Source organism: Clinocottus analis, unplaced genomic scaffold (genome assembly GCF_023055335.1).
Source record: "Clinocottus analis isolate CAN_PGR_092001 unplaced genomic scaffold, fCliAna1.0.p SCAF_2, whole genome shotgun sequence".
In the NCBI taxonomy this organism is placed as follows: Eukaryota; Metazoa; Chordata; class Actinopteri; order Perciformes; family Cottidae; genus Clinocottus; species Clinocottus analis.
Window position 1 is genome coordinate 12,312,781 of NW_027175931.1, and position 21,845 is coordinate 12,334,625.

At 44.4% G+C, this 21,845-nt stretch overlaps 1 protein-coding gene across 1 annotated transcript in view; it reads right to left on the reverse strand.

Annotated features, from left to right (window-relative positions):
• Positions 1 to 426: 426 nt before the first annotated feature.
• The window catches only part of arhgap35a (Rho GTPase activating protein 35a), a 55,372-nt gene continuing 33,953 nt past the window's right edge, over positions 427 to 21,845 (reverse strand). Inside the window, exons 2-7 of the mRNA XM_068584425.1 lie at positions 17,833 to 21,661; positions 12,943 to 13,084; positions 7,792 to 7,869; positions 6,322 to 6,453; positions 4,897 to 5,002; positions 427 to 4,409 (exon numbers count right to left, since the gene is read on the reverse strand). Coding sequence (XP_068440526.1) covers positions 3,914 to 4,409; positions 4,897 to 5,002; positions 6,322 to 6,453; positions 7,792 to 7,869; positions 12,943 to 13,084; positions 17,833 to 21,549 — 4,671 coding nt within the window. The 5' untranslated portion in view covers positions 21,550 to 21,661 and the 3' untranslated portion in view covers positions 427 to 3,913. The remainder of the gene's footprint in view (positions 4,410 to 4,896; positions 5,003 to 6,321; positions 6,454 to 7,791; positions 7,870 to 12,942; positions 13,085 to 17,832; positions 21,662 to 21,845) is intronic.

Below are 21,845 nucleotides of genomic sequence, written 5' to 3' on the forward strand. Positions count from 1 at the left end.
TTACACAAGATATTATTTTAAAATACTTTAATCTTTATTTTCCTTAAAGAGATCATTTTACCTCGAGTCTCAAAACATTTAAAAAAGTAAACAAAACGAGGGAAAACTCACTTTAGTGAACATATCTGCCCTGAATCTGGTCGATCAGAACATCACATGATGCTGATGAATGGTAATGTAGAAGTTCTTTCTGCAGTAGTTTGACAACAAGAAAAGAAAACTGAACTCAAGTTCAACTTTCTAGCTTTTCCAGAGCTTAATTGAGATTTAAAAGTTGATTAAGAATTCATTGCATTAACTGCAGACTGCTCAGGATTTCTTCATCTGTGCAATGTTTCACAAATCACTTCAGAGTAAAAATTAAAAAAAGACACAAGAAGCAGAAGTTTTACAAGATTTGATTTATTAACTATGATACAGATCACATAAGGCCTTGCTGTATACACCATTCCCATTGAGACAAATTACCATACTCAGCAAATAATGACAGTTTTGTTTGATGTTATCTTTTCACTTTACAGTACTTCATTTATTTTTTTTATTATTTTCTCCCTCCCACCCCCCATTATTTCTTTATATTTTTTTTATCATCTCTTAAATAGTGAGAGTGGTAGAGCCCTCTTCCTTGGTTGGGAAGAAATCATGCACTATACTGGGCTGCTCTCTCAATCGTTCACAAAGAAATTGTTAAAAAATGCTTTGTATTTTTTATTATTATTAAAATAAAACAAAAAAAGTTTTTTTTTCTATCACCACTGACTAAAGGGCAATGTGTTAGACCCCCTAACATACCAATAAACAACCATTTGAATATAGTTTTGTTTGTTTCTCATTTTAACTTAACAGACATCTGTCACCATTGTTGCAAAAAAAAAAAAAGAAAAAGCAATGCAGCCACATACCGCTGAACCAAAGTCACATTTTTAATTAAATTGTTCTTCTAAACTGTCACTTTGCTTCCCATCTCTCCCTCAACCCTTTTTTCCACAGTCTTTGGCTGCCTCACAGTCAGTTCAGTATTAACACATTGATATACACAGGGAACGCCACTGGCCGGCGTTCACACACACAAGTACCAGTGGTCACCCCTCCTCCCTCCGTCTCCCAAATAATGATCCCATTCACCCGTTCGCTGCCCGTCTTCCCTAACTCGCCCCCATCTCTCCACCGTCTCTCTCACACTCTCTCTGAGGATCAGCGGGTGTAATCTGGACGAGCTAACGGGGTTACGCAGCGGGGTAATGACCGCAAGGAGAACTGCATTCCTCTCCTTCACGTTTATTTGGATCACACGGGTGTCTGGCCGCCTGCCAGGCACAGCGCTCTCGCATGTTCGCTTCAACCCACCCGACCAAACACACATCCTTAATTCCTCTATCCCCTAATGGCGCACATACACCCACACACACGGTAAATAGGTAGTGTTGACTTAGAAAAGCTCCTTTAAGAGTTCAGTGATCGGTTAAACTTCAGGACAGTCTGGGGAGACGTGCAGATGCAACTCAGAGTCAAACGGAGTAAGTGACCTTGGTGAGCATCTGCTTAACATTAACACGCATAAGTTCACACGCACGCACACAAAAAGCTACTTCGATCAGGACTCAGCAATTATCCTTAAGCCCTATCTCACTGGTTTCTACGGTAACAGCAAGAAGGGCCGAGGAATTCTGTGATGCTCCAGTCCAGTCATGCAGACGGATGAATGGACCGTCTGTTCTGTCCGCTGTCTCTTCCCGAGTGTGTCTCTCGGACTAGGAATGACTCGGTGATGTGGTGGGATGACAGTGACAGCGAGGGGGAGGTTGGTGTAGTGGTAAAACTCCTGCAGATTATATTTTGAGTGCACATAGAGCAATTTTGAGTCTCCCTTCCAGAGGTGTGAGGCCATTTCCTAGAGGACAGCATGCCGAGTCGTGGAATAGTGGTTACCAATTATTTCCAACAATAAAAAGCCTCCCATCCCACCTGTCAAAGCTTGAGCCTCACTTCCAGCTTTTATTTTTTGAGTTGCAATGCTACATTTTGCCTCAATCTCTGAAGTCTTTATATCTCACCACTTACACCTAGTGTCTGGAAAGTGGCCTGCACTGCTTCACAATGGCTGAGTGCTTTGGCGAAGTGTAAACTAACAGAAGACAGAGGAAATCTTATTCGCTGCACCTCTCATCAACCGCACGAGTACAGCCTGAATCTATGTAATCTCAAATTATTTGTATCAGATTTAAAACTGCTGTATTTTTTTATTTACACTCTTACACTTCATGAGCTCTAAAGTTAATTTTACCTGACATACAGTGATGAAAAATCTTAACAATTGCACCTAAAAGAATCTGACACTACACAAACCACAGTAGGAAAATGGTGCTACGCCCATAGTGAAAGTCAGGTTATGGCTGCAATACCTATTTCCTCCTATAGATGTCAGTGGTGTGCTCCCAGAGAGTGAGCGTAAGGTGGACTGACAATAAAGTGAATGGTGGCTGTCATGGCAGCTCCAATTTAAAATGTGCCTTCAAAGTGCTCAGAAAAGTGCTTTTTGAACAAGGTCCTAACTGTGGAAACTGCAGAACCAACTCGCTCGTAAAACCACCACGGCGTGAAAGAAGCAACATGACAGGTGAAGGTCCGACACTGGAATTATTCCCACTATCTGCCTAATACAGGGAAATTCAGGTAAAACAAAAAGGCATGGATACATGCGCACACAGACTCTCACACAGACACCTACACACAAGGCCAAACATCGAGTGACGGGCCCCCGTCCCACGGTTTTGTCAAATGACGGACAAAATCAAACCGCCGTTGGGACAGTGGGAATGTAGAAGCAAGATTTAGACCAATACATCCACTTTTTAAACTCTTTTCTTCATGTGTATACAAAGACAGTGCATGAGGTGAAAGTTCAAACCAAAAGAGAGAAAAACCATTGGGGGGAGCCTTCCCAGAATGCAACGGGTGTGAGTGTTCCCATAATCCTCTGCTCCAATTTGCTGTCTAGTGGAGCCGGTCTGTTGAGATTTTTTTTCTGTGCTTGGCACACTGCCTCAACTGAAACAGATTTTGTCCGTGTGCGTGTCTGTGTGAGGGTTTGATAGATAGGAATTTGTGTGTCGCAGAGGACAGAACATCCTGTCGGGTGAGTAGTAACACACGTTTCTTGTCTCAGTCCACTGTACAGTGGCGAAATAAACAAACATGTGTTAAGGACTTGCCCTAAGCTACACCTCGTCACAGCCTCCCAGGCCGGTACAGTATGTGGGCGGATTGCAAAAAAAAAAAAAACGTGCACTGGCCACAAACATTCCCAGGACAGCTAGAGGCTTAGGGATCGAGGAGAATGGTTGTCGGAGGCACACTGGCCACTGGGTGTGTGTCAAGTGAGTGTGTTTGTGTGTGTGTGTGTGTGTGTAGTGAAGCAATCCCAACATAGAGTTCACATTCCCCTTTCCACTTTACTTCCGAGTCCCCTCCTCTGAGTCCCTTTAACAGTTACTGGCAACATCGCACTCATTAGTGTGTTTGTGTGTAACGTCTCTATAAGGCAAGGAGGGCAGGTCGAGGTGAAGTGACACTGAGACAAAGGGATGATGTGGCGAGGGGGTAGAAAGATCATACTGCCAGTTCAGAGGCTTTTCAGTGTTCCCCTTCTCCGCCTTGTGCATGTCCATTTTTCTAAAATTAGCAGAGGCTCGAAGGCCCTCTTCTCCCAAACACATAGGTTTCTCCCTGTACATACTGCATCTCAATCTCTCCCAACTTGTCTTCCTACCTCCGGTTGTCGTTTCAATTTTGCTTCATCAATTCCTTCCCAAATTTCAAAATCACTTATTCTAAAACCCTTAAATCTCTCTGAATCTCGTTATCCGTCTTCGTTTTTTTTTTTTCTCTTTTCCTCTTTCCCTTGATCCCTGGTTCACAGCGTGTGTTGTTCCGTAGGCGGGTGGTGGGGGTGTAGGGAGGGCGGCAGCAGGGCTGGGATGGGGGACTGGGGGGTAGCAGGTGGGGAGTGGGGCGGGGACTGGTGTTGGTGGAGGTGATGGAGGTGGTGGTGGTGGTGGTGGTGGATAGGAGGGCCGTAGTGGGGAATGACCGGAGGGGTGGCTGGGAGGACATAGGGAGTCGGGGACGGAGTCGGCGAGGATGAGTAGCCTCCAGCCATGCAGGAGTAGGCAGAAGTTCCTCCCCCGGAGGACAGCGTAGAGGTGGGGGAGCCGGGGAGGCCTTCGGCCAGCGGCTGATTGTAGAAGAAGTACGCGCACTGGTGGATGAAGCTCTCGATGATTGTCTGGTAGGTGCGGGTGGCAGTCAGGGCGTCCATAGTGGTAAAGTCTGGTCTCATCAGTGTTGGCCAGAAACAGATGGACAGGTTCTCACTGGTCATTAGGTTCAACTTGTTGTTCTGGTTCACCCTGCGCAACACAACAAACACCCAAAAAATGTTATTAATTGGCCACAAATCACAACAGATCAAGCAAATAGCCTTCTTCTTGAATAGCTTAATTTGAAGGAAGTAAAAGTGTCTTATAATTTCCTATAAAATAAAATTCACAGAAAAAGAAGCATATAGTTGTGTGACAGATGCATTTCGTCTCTTATTAATTAACTTGTGACCCGGTCACATTTTTCTTGGGACCTCCTGGAGGTTCCGACCCACTCGTTGGGAAACACTGATTCATACAATAGTTTGAATTTAGACGACAAAGTTTTCCTACATTTTTTTTGGAGCAGAGTAGTCGTCAGCATACAGATAAAAAAAAAAAAAAACTGCAATAAAGCAACCTCTATTCTGTCAGTGTGCGACTCGGTAATGTCACCGCGAGGTCACTTGACTGGATGACCGGCGGGGTTAGTCAGCACGGCTGTCACAGGCGGACTCTGACCCCGTCACTCACTCACTTGTTCAAATGGCTGCTGACATATTTGAAGACCTCGTAATTCTCTTTGGGGAAGCGTCGCAGAATGTCCTTCATCGTCTGGAAGCGCTGCTCCCTATCATTGATCTCTGAAGGGTGGCAGAGGGAGACGATAGAGGTTAGAGAAGGGAGGAAGGTGGCTGAAAGAAAAGATTAAGGGAATCTATGGAAAATATGTCAGGGGAGTGCTGGTGAAGAGAAGGGCTGGGTGTGGGGGAAGTACAATGGAGAAGAGCTTGAAGAGCCAGTCATGAAAATACACACATTCAAAATGAATGTCTTACAGGTCTCACGCACGCACGCACGCATGCGCGCGCGCACACACACACACACACACACACACAGGCACACGCACACGCACACGCACACACAGGGTGTGTTAAGCCTGATGGCGGCGAGGAGTGAGTCAGAAAAGCTGACGTCATCAGCTAACAGTCCATCCTGTGTGTGTGAGCGAGGCAGAGAGCAGCACTGGAAACAGCAGATGTTCTCGTCCACATCACAAACATGATTTACAATCAGAGAATTTGAGTTTGTATTCCCACAATGAGGTCAGTGTGGATCAAAAACAGATTCCATGCATAATGACTTAACACAGCCCCAGTTCATCCCGCTGTACGTCCATCACCGCTCATCAAAACATAACTTCCTCCAGCTTATTTCAAGTAACGTCACCATGATGATGTGCAATAAAATCCACCCGTCCAGCTTTTTTGTGTGTCCCTCTTTTTCTCCACCGCTCACGCCTAACAGAAAGAAAATGCCCTTACATTTGCCATTTTCAACCAAATGAAGGCTTTCTTGTCTCTAAACTTGTTTTCGCTCTCTTCCTTTCCTCCTTATCGTGGCATAGACTGCAGAAGCTTTATCAGGTCTCTGTCACGGCTGAAGAGGCTCGACAGGGCCGTTAAAAACACACTCACACACACAACCACAGAGCTCAGTGAGTGACAGCAGCCTCGCGTCCCGGGGGTAAATCTCTCTGGCGCGATGCAAGACTAAGCTACGCCTTAAAATCTTCATTCCAACAGATTACAGGACACAAAGAGAAAAAGAGAGGCCTTGGAGAGCTCAAGAGCACCCTCGTTTATCTAACATATGACTGTTTACTCATGACTTCATCCAGGCGCCGCTATCCATAGTGCTGCTGCATCCCTTCAACATGTGCAATCATCCCAAAATCCTCCTTCCTCAAGCATTAAATTCTCTCCCTTCCATCCCTTTTTTCCTCCGTTCCCCATTTCCTCAGAGTGGCAAATCTAATTCCCACGGATGGTTTTGGATTGCAAGAGTTTTGCTTGTTAGGTTAAAGCAAAGTTACAAAAAAAGGAGAAATGACTTATGGTCAAATCCGATACACCTCATCCCTGAGCCCCACGTCCCCTCGAACCAGAGCCAAAGGACTTACTGAAGGCCTCCACCAGCTCTCCCTGCATGTTGTAGGGCACCAGAGGCTCAGGTAGCTCCGAGAAGAAGGCCTTCATGGCTCCAGCTACGGTGTTCATGGTGAAGTCTTTCTCCACCAGGTCCAGGTTGTGGTCTGGAAAAAGGTTTTAAATGGAGAGAAGACATTTAAAGTACAAAAAACACATAGTGTGTATACACACGCATCACTATTCCACATACAGTGAATTAAAGGGGCTTCAATAATAATGATAATAATAAGACAGCATGGTGGCTTGACAAATCAATGAACAGGAGTGTTTTATGGAGATAATAGACATGAGTTTTGAATGAAGATAATTTAGTCTGTTAATTAAGTCTGATATAAAATGTTCTGGATTGACATTGTGGTCTGGTTGCGTTTAAAAGGTTTTATACATAACGCCTACTTTCAGAATTATTCACTGCTTGTGGTTGTTTTTGCACACAACTTGTAGACAAGCCTGCACAAACAGGTTTGTTTTATATATTATTTAATCAATATGAACAGAAAGAAAACAGTATATTTGATGATACGACAGGATCCTGTAGTTTAACAGAGGTAGAGTGAAGCGCAGACGCTTATAAAAGTAGATTTAAGCTGAGAGACAGGTCAGACTGCAACACCACTAAAGAGGCACTGAAGTGTGTATGTATATATATACATATAGTACATGCATTTGAGAATAAATACAAAAAAGTCATTTTCTGATAACTTATTACTTTACAAAAGTAAGTATGTTTAGAAAGATGGGAGGCTAATAAGGCAACACAGATATGATGAGTTAAATATTGAACAGTCCGGGGACAGCTCCCAGAGAGTTTCCAAAAGTGCGCGGCTTCTGATGCTGCTTTCTCCGGTAATGAGCTATCTGAATCTTCTGGGGGCTGATGAAGTGCCATCTCCAGTATGTCTGTGAGGCGCCTTCGCTGTAGTTTCACCTGTAATGTCTTGTTCCGTTGGCTGGAGGCTCAGAATGATTCAACGCAGAGCTTCAACTCTGATTACCTAAGTTGGATTTTGGGCTCAGCCAGGCATGGACGCACACACGTACATACACGCGTACGCACACTCATACACAGGCCATCTTGCTCTGCTATCTATCTCGGCCGCGACATGCTTCATTAACCAAACCAATCTGGAGGTAATTAACTGCCCACAGCAGATAGACACACTTATGGGGACACACACGGAGAGCAATCGCACACATGTGAAAATGTGCGTGCACGCAGGTACAAGATAGAGGAGGCAGCTCTGCAGTCTAAAAGGAAGTGAAGGCCAATTCCCTGAGTAGAATTAATGCTCTCCCGGTTAATTAAGGGGGTCGAGGTTTGTTACAGATAGAAGCAGACATACATACACATGTCTTTGGAGCCCTTTCGCCCAGCTTGTAAGTGTACAGCCAACCAAGTATGAGCATGTGTACACTTGTACTGGAGGTTGAAAGCAACGTACCTTGGTCAAATTGTCGCTGCATGCTCTCCATCTCTGCCTTGTTCCCGCTGACCCTGTAGAGGCCCTCTGTGCTCAACCCTGGTGGAAAGAGAGAAACAGGAAAGTCATTATCACAGTGTTCGTTTCACATGTTTAATTTGCAAAAATCAAATATTTATAGTAGATGGTTAATCACCGCCAATAACTATTTGATGCTTCACTACGCTGCTTATAGATGCACTCTGAAGGCCTACAAAAATACTCTAATGGCCTCTTTCTATGTCCCCTTCCAGCTAGACACACTATTAGCACTATTTATTAAACCCATAAAGCACTCCTGCAGGTCTTTCTAAGAGCCCACTGGTGCACTGTGACAAGCTGAGGCTACCTTTGGAGCCGCACATATTTTAACATGACATGGAACGGCAGAAGATAATTACTCAGGATGTGCCGGCTTTCTTTAGACAATAAACATACTTAAGGGCTGCACTTATGTGTCAAGAAATGTAGGGAAAAGGCCTGTTTGAGTTATTGTAATATTTACTTAAAAGACATTTTTGTTTAGAGGTGCGAAATATACCCGATGACCAATGAAGCAAAAGAGACGGTGTCTAATAGTTAATGTCTGGAAAAAGTAGGTGTAAAATATATGACACTGTTCTATCCAACACATGCATAAGGAGACTACCGGCACTTTAAGAAGGTTACAGACAACCATCTAATAGTTCAGACAACAAAAACACTAAATGAATAATAATACTGAAGCAAATGAGAAGAGAAGTATGAAGGTGACTTGATTGAATATGTATTTTTCCATACTTTTAAAGGTTCAGACTGGGAGCAGGGGCTGTTAAATACTTAAGGAGGGCTGTTTGATTTGATTGTTATTAATGTTTTACAGGAATAATACATGTCATTTAACTCTAATAATCTAATATAGTCAACAAGTTTTATAAGCAAACTAAAATCTCCCAGAGTTGAGTAACGGTGGTGGTTTACAGAAGACTTAACCCCTTTACATCCACGTTCTCAGACATGGAAAACACGAGCGTCAAAGCACAACAGTGAAAGGCACATGGAAAGCTGGTGTGAATGAAAGCTCACTTCATTTTACTTAATTAATTTCCCCCCAGTTTATATAAAGATAAGGTTCCAACTCCCGTCCTTGAAATGCTTTCTTCGTTCACACTTTGGTGGAGATTCATGGAGACAAAGAACAATCCAGAGGGAGTGAAGGAGATAAAGGAGTGGCAGAAAAAGAGGGTGAGATAGAGAGGCAGGGAGGAAATGAGAGCGCTCTCAGTCAAGGCATACCGCATCGATCTCCTCCTTCTACCAATCAATTATCCACAAAAGCTTTTCTAGCCAGACACCAGGAAAACAGGGATGGGAGGAGAGATAGGGAGAGGGGAGTAGTGTAGCAGTGGTGGCGAGAGAGAGTGGGGCAAAACAGGACAAGCACCCAAGTATGAGAACGATAGTGGGGGAAGTGTGAGGACGCATAGGAGTGAGGGTCAGGACTGATGAAAGAGAGAATGAGAAATAATAAAGGGATTAAGATAAGGAGGGAGGAAAAGGAAATGTGTTTGAAACAACGCAGCACATCAAAGATGAAGGTTGCAAGAGAATGAAAAGAGTGGAAGCGAACCACAACACATGGAGGGGGGGGGGGGGGGGGTGAATGGATAACGAATAGAAAGGTTTTACAATGATAGAGGTGATGTATGGTGAGCTGTCCAAACAAACAGCATCCTTGCTTTCCTGGGGTCAGCGTAAATATAAACTCTTCCTCTGTTTTTCTCCATCATTTAAGAATTTTGTCTTTAAAGCCCTTTTAGAAAATGTAACATCATCGAATACCTTTCCCTTCTTTTGATCTCCAACCAAAATATACTAGAGTGCATATCATGACATATAAATCATTACTTTCATCAGCTACTGCCGGCACATGACAGCAGAAGCTTCAACTTGGTGCCTTCATAGCCACCAAGCAGCACTCAAGTGGGCAAAAACACACCTGTGAAACTGCAATCACACAAAACCCTGAGCGGGCGATAAAAGCCGCTGCAGTTAACGAGTGTGCTTCTTCAGCGTGTTCCTGATTCAGCTGATCCCAAATCAGCCCATACTGATTTCATAGTGCATAGTTCCCCATTAAAGCGCGGCAGTGGCTGGGTGCTGCCCTTTATGTCACTATGGAGGCTCCTACCGCCAGCAGATATGCCTGCACACACTAACACACATTCATCACCCCGGCATCCGTGAGCAGAACACAGTGCAGCTACCACACAGAGACAAAGCCAGAGCTGAGCGATAAGGGCAGTCACAATGGATTGATTTTATATAGCTGCTTCTCCACAAGCTCAGAATGCATGAAAATAACACAAAAATAACACATCGACTCCTATTATTCTCAGGGACAAAGAGAGTGAGCGAGAAAGCACAATTAAGAGATCCAACAAAGAAATAAGACTTTTGAATAGAAATATGAAAAAAGAAAACAAGTTTTACTTCAGTGCCTCTTGTGTGTTGCCTAGATGTGCCTCCGAAACATAAATAAGAAAAATGTGTTTTCATAAATTCGATGTTTTCTGACTAGTAAAATACAATTTGGCTTTGTCTGGGGGCAAAACAAATATGTTTATCACATAGACCAATATCTTCATCGCGGTATGAACACAAGACTGTAAGATTATAACAATTAGCAAGTTAAGAATAAAGGCAGGAACGTGACTTTTGTTTGATAAATAAGAGGGAAGAATGTATGTCCAAGCTGAAGGTCCAGGGTGAGCCTTTCAAGGTCACCCAGTGTGAGCTCACACTATAGCAAACAGTGTCAGCACTGTATGGCAATTTCCCGTGAGTGTCATTATACCCACAGATTGTCGACACAGATATTGTATAAGTAAACTCTGACTTACAGGGACTACAATTAAAACTAAATAGCACATTGTAACTCATTTCCCCTTGCAGTCGCAGTAATAGTCTGTGTAGGTGTGCCATTCTGTACTGCATGTGTTAGTATGTAAACAAAGCATTTCTCTTCACAGACCCGTCTCAGTTCTGACTGTGATGCGTGAGGCTACACTTCTCATACATGCATACACACATAAATAACTCAGGAGCAAGCTGAACACACACAGAAAACAGCTGAGGCCAAACATTCTTCCAATTTCCTACCTTGTGATATTGATCGGACAGAGGGAGCTACGGGGCAGAACATTACCTTGCTACCTCCTGGCGAAAACACACCCCGACACACACACACACCCCGACACACACACACACACACCCACACACACACACCCAACGAGAAGCAGATATGAAAGAGCAGGGGGGATAGCAGGAGAAAAAAACTGCAGTGAATTGAGAGAGGTGACGATAAGACGGGGAGAAATAGAAATATGGGTTAGGAGGAAGATGAAAGAAATCAAATCTGACAAGTGAAGGTACTCGTGGAGACAGAAGGTGCAGGATGACTGGATCGGGAGAAAGGAGGAAAGAAACAAGGGCACAGGAGGAAACAAGGGGATCAGGCAAAATACTAAAGAAGTGAGTTAGGGTAAGAGGTGTATGCACACACCAGTGTGTATGTATATTGACACGTATTCAACCAATTTTTTCTCCTTCATCCAGAAGAAAGTGAAGCCGAGTCTGCTCCAGTTAACACCTGAAAAGGGGGAGGTGAAATCTAACGTGATGCCTTGTTATCTCGCGCTTTGCCCCGATACTCCTACACAGAGGAAAGCGATGGGTGTTTTGTACGGCCGCCACAGTAATCCACAACTACAGAGTCTCTAATCAGGACACGGATCACAATGGAATGCAGTGGCACGTCAGTAAGCGACAGCAATGTTTTGGCAAACTCGCATGCAACTCATTTTATGGAAGGTTAGGAAAAGACTACTTAAGCAAACGTGAATCATTACAAACTTCTGTTTGGTGATCCCAGTAGTTTTAGACCCAATAATTTAAAGTAAACTAGATAAATTCAGAGACGGTTGCTGAAGTTAGATTTTAGTCGTGTTGGATTTACGAGCCATTGTTGATTTTTATGTAGGAATGCTCAGTTTAAATACAACTTGTAGACAACACAATAAAACAGCAAACTGATCAATAAAAATATGTTTGGCGGTAGAGGGGTGAGAAACTGACTCATGACTTCAGTATCTAAAGCCCAGCTCAGACAAGAATAAAGTAAGACGTGTAGAAATATCTCCACTAATGGACCCTGAACTAAGTCGCCTCTGGTTAAGTGGAACAGCTGGTGGCAGACTGAGAGGCAAGCTGGCAGTCCTGAGGAAGTGGGACATCAGAACAGCCTGGCAGGGGGTCTGGCATCTGGGACAGGGTAGCAAGGCTAGGAGAAGCTATCCAATCACATCCACGCTCCCAGGGAGGAGAAGATGGGAGAGGATGTATGAGGGTGTGTGGATGACTAGTGGCAACAGCTTGAAAACCTGTTCAACATGATTGAGCACAGACACTAATCCACACAAAGTTCAAGGTAAATCCAAGCAGATGAGAGTATAGTTCAAATACAGTGTCATTCTAATATTATAGTCCACGACAAATATTTGTTGCCTCAATTCACCCTCTCTCATCATCTCGTTGATCTGAATGAGGCTCCGATAACTCATTTTAAAGTTTTCACAAAACAGGTGACTGCATGATCTGCTTGATGTTTTTACTTGAACCAGTTTGGGAGTTGTCAAGCAATATGCACCTGCAAGTATAGAAGTGGCTTCACCCGTGGATCTTATCACACCTCGTTTTACTTTACTTTTATGAGACAACTATTTAGGTTATAAAAAAAGCAAGATTACACCCCAACCTGGTGCATGTCCCTGGAGGTACCCACCTATAAAGTCTACAGCTCAGCAAAGTACTACCATTAGTCAAACCTGAACAAAGGGCAACGGCAATACAAAAGAAAGCACAGAAGCATGTGCATGTAGACACAAAGGCGTTGATTTAAGGAGGACCGGAGAAGCATCATAGCGACGAAGACCACAGTACATAACAACCCACCAGGGTGGCAGGAGGATTAAGATAAGGCAATATAGGAAAATAGAAGAAAAAAAGAGCTGAAATGAGACAGCTATAGCATACATACAGGCAGAATGGATTCTTTTAAATAATTTAAAAACACATCTAAAATACAATTCTTACCTGTTGTTTCAATGAAGCGGATGCACTTCTCGATGAAGACTGGGATTGGCCTCTCAGGCGTGACCACGCTGGCCAGGTGCATACCGAAGTAGTTGCTCTCGATGGGTTTCGAGATGGAATGCCTGGGTTTGGGTCGCGGTTTCTGGAAGGATGAAATTGAGACGAAAGAGAAGATTAGTAGGAGCACTCAAAGACTAAATGTAACATTATTTGAGCCTAAATAACACCGACAGTGCGGACATAGGCTCACATTTCCAAAATGACCCCAAGTCTAGAGGAATTGTTCTTGAAATGACTTGATTTCGATGGAGGGCTGTGATCATATTTTAAAGTGACTGTATTTATGTTTGTATCTGCTTAAGCAAAAAGACAGACACATGGACACAGACGCATATCTCACACATTCCTTCAAATCCTAAACGGATAAGTATCAAACATTCCTGACTTGAACCCGGTTCTGTGCATAAATTAGATATCCATCCATTCCTCCATCAAACTTCATTGTTGTCCTCGTTTCAGAATTTTACATTTTTCTTTCTCTCTGCTGCATTGCAGCTCTCCGATAATCAAACTCTCGTATTCATTGTTTAATTACTTCCTAACTCCTGTTATTCTTCCGTTAAGAGACCGCTAATGCACTCCTGCAACATTCTTTGCCTGCCTCTGTAAGGCAGAGGCATCAGCAGTAATTGTACTGCACTTTAATGGTGTTCAGCGGGAATGTTTTGAAGGCCCCCGAGGCCTGGATCTCTAGTAAGTCTGTCAGCCCCCTGAGGCTCTGCTCTGGCAGGCAGGGTGGCGAGGCAGGGATGCATGGTTGGCTGGGCACACGCAGAGTGGAAGCCGTGCAGGCCTGACAGACACTGACACGGGACAGTAGCAGAGGAGTGCTCATTAGAGAGAAGGAGCCCGGCGCGCCCTCTGCTCCAGATACTGGCCTCACTGCACTCCAGCAAACATTTTTGATAGCACATGCATACACACTCATTGCGGAAATCAAGGAAACAAGCTGGAAAACACCAAATAATACTGAGCACATCAACACAGACTCACCTGCAGCTTTTCGACACCTTTTTCTATTTTTGTTTGAACATTTTGCAAATGTATTCTTTAGTCAGTGTCCGCTATCTTTCAGCTGGCTTTCAAGGCTTCCCCCGAGAAGAGCCTGTAGCCAACAGTATTGACCGATACGCGGTTACTCCAGATACAACCTGATATGTTAGGAGATACCTGACAGAGGTCGATGAGTAAATCAAATCAACGCATGTTTTATTGGTGGCATTCCAAAGTATACATTTTCGCAACTTGAAATGTAATACTGGTATGTAAATTTGATAAATAAATCATATTTACTGTTATGGTCTGCTGTCATAATAAATGCTCTTGTTCAACAGCAAAATACCTTTACTTGAATACAACAATTTCAAAATAAATATTGGTCAATATGTAACTATATCATTCTATTGTAATGTATTGATATCAGTATTGGCCTCAAAGACTCAGCATCATTCATGATTTAGATTTTGTATCTAGCGTTTAATGATAAACTGGAGGAAAAAAGGCAGAGACGCTACTTCACCCGTCAACTGGGTGCTAAGTGTCAGGAAAAACAAAATGTCAAAGATAACTCGATAACAGTGACTGGCTTAAGAGTCTGCACTTCAGTCAGCAAGGCCCCTGGGCTGCTGATGAAGGCTCTGTGCTGAAACACAGCCGGATAAATAGCGGCTGACTTTCCCAGAAAATCAACCAAAGTTGACTACCTATCTTTCTATGGAGGCCCCACACAAGCAGATTCACAATTGGAATTCCTTCACGTATCTCTTCCAGCTAACTCCCCTGTCCGACCCCTCGCACCCGTTCAACGTACAGACATCCTTGTACTTGTGGCTAACAGCTGAACATCTGCAAATATAAATGTGGCACAAAACACTCACATGAGGCTTCAATTGGATTACAGGGGTAGTAATAATAGATGTGACACTACAAGACAACAGCCGCTGTGGTGGTAGAGAGCTGTGATGTCATAACTCACTGCCAGCTTTGGCTTTTAGCTCTAAGTAGCAGCTCATAATTTATTTGTGTCCTATCACACTGACTGTGTTCTATATATGTGCCCTATCTCAGTTTAGCAGACTGTCTCTATACCCCGCCACCATCTCCTCTTGTCCACCCACTTTTCCCTCTCACTGTCTTATCCCCCTGCAGTTTTGCCTTCTGGACACCCCTTTTAGTTGCTGACTGAGACAGGATATGTTGCCAGCGCTGAGAAGACAAAACAGACCTCGACCACAAAAGACAAACAAAACACATCCTTAATAAAAACATACAGACACCATAGTGAGTGTTTACATACACTGCATGGCTGTTGAAAATACAAAGCCACAATACAAAATAAATACCTGTTCTTTCACAACTCTTATTTTTCTCTGGCTCCATTTCATTTTCTTTTTGTCTTTGTGTTTTCTATTTTTTTTTTTAGTGTCTCCTTCCCTGTTATTTTTTGTATGAGGACACTAGACTGGAACTAGGTGACTGAAGAATTTAATGCATTCCTCTTGCTGGCTGAGGAGGTTTGAAAAAAAGCTGTAGGAGAGAGAGGAAATGTTTCCGGCCTCTCGCCGAGGGAGGGCGGGCGGGACAGAGACACAGTTAGTCATTGCCTGAGGTAAAGGGGGTGTTAAAACAGATTCGGAGTCTAGTTTCAATTATTTGTTCCTGCCCGTCATAACTGGAGTGGTAGACAGTACCCGAAGGCTCTAACCAGGAAAGTGTTTACAGTGCATAAACCCAAAGCCTCTGACTTTTTGTTAACCCTTGCAAGCCACGATAACAGGAATGGTCGTTTCTACCAACCCAGAGTCACTGCTCCAACACGTCTCCCTGAGACTCCACATGTCGGCCATCCTTTGGGGATTTTAGACTAAACAGATTTAAAATTGACTTATCTTTGAGACGGCTGCTTAGAAAACAGGTGATGGAACATGATAACTTGTTACAACCACATCTAAGCCATAATGGATTTAACAAGTATATCTAGATTCCAGCCCTGGAAAGACCAAAATCACAGGTACTAATTACAGCAATGGTCAAGAAACTGATCTCGATTTAGCTGGCTTCAATTTTCTTGTGGATTTGTTTTGAAACAAGCTTAATGTGTCATGCGATAATTTATTGATCCTCTTTGCTCTCAGGGGGTCAGAGCACAAGGTCAGGTCAAAGTCAGAGCAACAAGAGCTATGATACTCGCTTACCGGGGACTTGGACTGGGCTATTCAACTCATTGGTAGCCTGGCCTTGGACACTTTTTCCGAAGGACAAATGACACTGAGGACACTTAGTGGCAAGTCGGTTAGCGCATAAAGAAAAGAACGTGGTTTAGGCAGTTAGGAGCTATGTGAGAAGACAGCCGTCCTGCAGGTACTTGAACATCACAGCTGAGTGTGTGATAACATTAATCACCCCCCTCCTGTTCTACCTAACTGACAGCCATGGTAATTATCACAGACGCAGAACATACAAAGCTGTAACTATTACCCACGCCATGTGTGTGAGCGAACAGCATACCAGGCTGATAAGCCTAACAGAGTAAAGTCAGAACCATTGTCACACGTGTGAGAGACAAGCATAGACACAAACAGAAGCCGGGTGGACAGAGACTGAGGATAAAGAAATATGATGACCACGTAACGGGGGGAGAGTGTGACAGGAATGCGAGGAACAGAAAGTATGAATCAGCAAGAAGAGAAGAAAAACACTGTTAATACGAGAAAATGAAAGGACAGGAGCAAAGAAAGCCAAAGTGATAGAGAAGAATTTGGCGTCCTAAGAACCAGCAGACCAGCCTGTATTTCCCTGCAGTAACCTGTGACACTGATGTCCATCACAAGATCATTAACAGCCAACACACTGCACTTTGACAGCTAAGCTGTAAACAATGCATAGTTGTACTACTTGCAAGGCGTAAAGCAAGGTGAATGCACAATTAGGTACTGTAAATATTAATTAAGCAGTGAAAGACTCAATCGCTGAGATTGTCTCCTATTTATTTTGCACGCTACTAATTTTGTTTGCTGAACAGCAGGGGTGTTTAGCTAATTTGCTGAGAGTATAACATTAGCTACAAGCACAAACAGATATAACAGTGTGCCACTGTGGCTTGGTTTCTATTCATTAAAAGTTTCTGCCTTCTTGTTTAAAGGTTTAGTGACTGAAGTTTCTCTTTTTCCTCTAATTGTCTGGCTAGTTTAGAGAGCTCTCACACAGCAGTCAGGGTCAAATATAGCAGACATCTTTTTAGAGAGGAACTCCTATAGTTTTCACTGTGGTAACAACAGAGTAGAAAGAGTTTACTGAAATCATTAGTCATTCCTTGACGATAATAATTAACACAGTTCTCTACCAAAGCAAACTGGAGTTGAATCTCAACCAACTAATTGTACTAAGGATTATGGACATTTATCCATTCTGTCCATAAACCAATACACATGTTTACACACACACACACACACACACACACACACACACACACACACACACACACACACACACACACACACACACACACACACACACACACACACACACACACACACAATGCCATCAGTCATAAACTACAATTCACAGTAAGCTAAAAAATGTAATTTCCACCATTTATACATATGCACCTTTCCTGCCCTAAATAGTTAGGATGGTTCACTTCATTTTACTTGGACAATGTTCACACACAAATAGATCATATTTTTCAATAACACTTCTCAACTGCTGTCTTTGGAATAGTTGAATCAACCAAATAAAATTAAATATTGTCCATTTAAGAATTAACACTTTTTTTAGTGACACAGTTGAGACTCATATCTCACAGAAACAGATGGATGCACAAGCACTCACCTTTGTATTTCTGCGCAGGCTCTTAAGAATATTTCTTCTTTTGGGATCCTCAATCTCTTCGATGGAGTTGTCTTTTTGGGCTCCAACTTCATCCTGGTTAACCTTGGGTGGACCTCCCATCTCATCATCACTGCCTATAGAGAAGCTAGTCCTAAAACTGCTGAACTTGCCAAGCCGTTTGGATCTGTCTCTGTAAAGCTTGGGCTTTACCCCAATGGCGGACAACTTTCTCCTTCGCTCCAGCGAACTGCTATCGGCCTCACTGTCTGACCCATTCCCCCCAGCACTCCCGTTGGAGTGACCCTTGTTGGCGTTGCGGATAGTGATAATCTTGCCCTGTGTGCTGTCATGAGGGACAGAGTAAATATTCTCCTCTTCTGTGGGTCGAGGTTTGCTCACAGCATCCATGGGCTCTGCGTAATCTGAAGGGTCATAGCCACCATCACTACCTGGAGCCCAAGTGACGGCTTGGGGCAAGGAGCGACGGTTGGTGCCACCTTGCTGGTCCATGTAGGGGCCGAGGTTCACCTTACGAACAGGCTTGGGCTTTACTTGTGGAGGAACCTTGTTGTTCAACTTGCTCTCAAAGGTGCTAAGATCAGAAATGACAGAGAAGGTATCACTCGATTCCAGATCTGGCAGCTTGAAGCTGCCATCCTCCCTCAAGGTAGGGTAAGGTGGTGATGGATCGATATCGTCCTCTGAGTCCATAAGAATACTAACTGGACTAGGAGAGCCACAGCGAGGGCTGATGCTCTCATTGGTACATGCCTCAGCCACATGATCATACATGTGTGTGGCCTCAACAATAGTGCGCTTCTCTACCGCCTCTTTGAGAAAGGGTTGGAAGAGGTCTATCTTATGAAGCCCCCCTACTACTCCACCATGTCCACATATGACTGTGTTGAACCTGGCCTCTATTTCATGTGCCAGTTCCTCTCCTTGACTGACCTGCTCCTTAGCTGACTCTGAATCTGACAGCTCCATCTGGCTCTCCCCAACTGCTAGCAACTGAACTGGGATGATGTCTTGGACCTCACACAGGAAAGCACATAATGTTTCCATAGAAGCCTTGCGGCGAGCAGAGTAAACTACAATGTAGCCATGGACCAGTTTCGTCTTGCGAAGCGAGAATGAGGAATGAAAGGAGAGCAGCGACAGCTCAATATTCTGCCTCTGACCTCCAATACTAAGATCCAGCAAAACCGAGGTGCCGCTGCTAAGGTTAGCAGCAGGACGACAAAGCTGGGGCAACAGGAAAGGAGCAAGCAGCTGATCTATGTCATATGTGTCTCCACACATCAGACACATGACTATCCTCAGGTCTGCCTCCAGCACTGGCTGGGACTGAGAGTCTCTGAAGGCAGAGGATGGAGGGGGTAAAGGAGGGGAGCTGCTCCTTTTGCTTCTCCGTAATTCTAAGAGGCCCTTGAGCATCTGGTTGATCTGCCTCTCATTGAGATTGCGACCGTAGCTCATGCCTGGAGATGCGGGGTCTAGGTAAGCACACTGCAGCTTTCCAGCCACCTGCTGCCCTTGTTGGATAAGAGTCTGAGCTGTCTCCCCCCCAATATCCCCAATGGACCCCACTCCCCGCTTGGTGACCAGAAGTAGGGACAGCGGGAGTTGAGCTAAGCTGTTTTCCCTTTCCCTTCTGCTTATCGTTGACTCCCTAGACTTCTCTAAACTCTCGACAACATAAGAGAGAGATTCCTTTGAGTTGTACAAACACAGGCAACCATGAGGTGTAAAGGTTGGTGTGTGGAATGAATTGACTGGCAGACGTACGTTGCCCTCTATGGGACGAAGGGCTAACTCGTACATCTTTCCATCTAACACGTACCGATCGTCACTAGTGCACATGGCCCTTATCTCATTTGCCATCTCTCTGGCTAGCCCATCTTTACCGAGGATGACAAGATTTATCCGTTCGGCCCTCCCTAAATCCAGTCTTGAACTATCTGTTGATGGGTAGCGAGTAGGGAATCTGTAGGCCAGTATCTGCTCTATCTTACTATCCACACAGTGGGGATTGTTGGGACACGTGTCCTTTGTAGGGTGGTAGACAAAGTGGATATGTTTCAATACCAGAGCATCCCTTTCTGCCTGTAGCTTCTGCAGGGCTTTAAACCTTTGCTCCTCACCCAAAACCTCCTGAATGGCTCCCATTTTCTCTTTACTTGGCTTTGCATCCACTTCCAGCTCATAAAAGAGCTCAGAGTATTCAAGAAGCAGTTCCTGAAAGTCCTCTTTGGCTCGGTCAATAATTTCCTTCTGGTGTTTGTTGTAGATATCCAGATACTGAGCCTCATCTAGCCACTGGTAGAAGTCTTCATTCATGATGAAGCTTCGGGCCTCCTCCCAGGGTTTCCCTGGTGTGATGAAAGGAGAGACGCTTAGCTTCTCCTTGAACTCCCATCTCATCTCAGCCCGCTTGCGCTCATTCCTTAGCTGCTCCAGATGGGTCTCAAAGATAGCTTCAGCTGTGGGAGTCTCCAGGAGGTCCTGGGGGATTCGATCATCCTCCATCTTATCAATATGTGTTGTGGTCTCCCAAGGGGTGTCATCTAGCACTATAAACCATTGAGTGAAATCTCTCTTTGTCTCTAGGACTTTCTGAACTCCAGACCAGCTCAGGTGGTCTATCTCATCCAACTCTGGCAGAAGTACAGCCAGGGCCTGTGGTAGAGTACTAAGATAGGCCTTCCTACGTTTCTCTATATGATCTTGTTTAAGTCTATGCACATGCTGCTGGAAGAGCTTCTTGGCTTTCGCTGTGCCCTCAAGGAAAACGTAGTCCTTGTATTCAGGTGCAGACTGCATGCGGCGACTGACTGTGAGCCATGCTTCATTGTGGTTCTTCACGATTCGGTTGACCAGCCACTCATAGCGGTCTTTAGCTGAAGCAATCTGTTGACTCTGCTGTTTCAGTGCCTCAAAGTAAGGGATGATTTTGGGTTTTCCTCTACTCTTGTCTATGAGCTGAACCAGTGTAAGAAAGGCAAGTTCAACATTGACATTAGATCGTGCTGAGGTTTCTACCACCTGTAGGTTCTTCTTGGCTAGGGCAAAGGTGTGCGAGTCTTTAATGTATCGCTCAACTCCTTCATCACATTTGGTGAGAACCAGTACCACAGGTTTCTTTGTTTTTGCGAGCTGGTTGTACAGGTTGGTAACAAACTTCATCTGGTCCTCAAAGCTACGGTTCATACCCCTGCTTACATCCACACAGAGTAAAAAGCCATCGACCATAATCTTGCCTTCAGGCATCTGTTTCTGCTCAAAGTCCTGCTCCAGCCCCAGCTGATCTGTGCAAAAGTACATCAGCTTCTCAGCCGAAGCCAGCTTGGTGGAAGCTGCCCTCTTGATGTAAGGCTGGAGCGCTGTGCTTCGGTGCGGCTGGAACGTCTGATCATCAATGAACTCTGTCTGCTCCACCACATTCATACGGCATTCTGGCCCCTCCTCCAACATCCGGCCAGCCTCTCCCCAAAACAGGAAGTGGTCATTGTTCACTACACGGCCTCCAAAGTCACTGGTGCTGAGAACGGAGGTGTGGTCTAGGTGGAAGTCATCTGCACTTGGCCGGACAAAGCGGTTACACAGACAAGACTTGCCCACACCACATTGGCCTTTCTCCTTCTCCGTGCCGGACAGCCCAATAACGACCAGGTTGTAGGTGGGTGCCCGCACATCTTGCTTTTTGGCCATCATCATCGCTGGCAGAGGCTCATCCTGCCATGCTGGCCAGTAGCTCTAGGGAGAGGAAAGGACTGCCAGGGAAAGAGGGTTTCCATGCAAGAGGATCTCACTGGGCTGGAGTCTGGCCCTGCATAATAGAGCAAGAGAGAAAAATGGAGACATAATTAATCCACAGAAATACAGAATGAAAACACATTCCGATGACAGGCTTTATTATTAGAGCGCTATTGTGTCACTCATCTAAATTCCTTCTGTGCGACTATGTGCTTTTAATAATGTTTAATCTGTGATCCTATTTCTCGACGGAATGT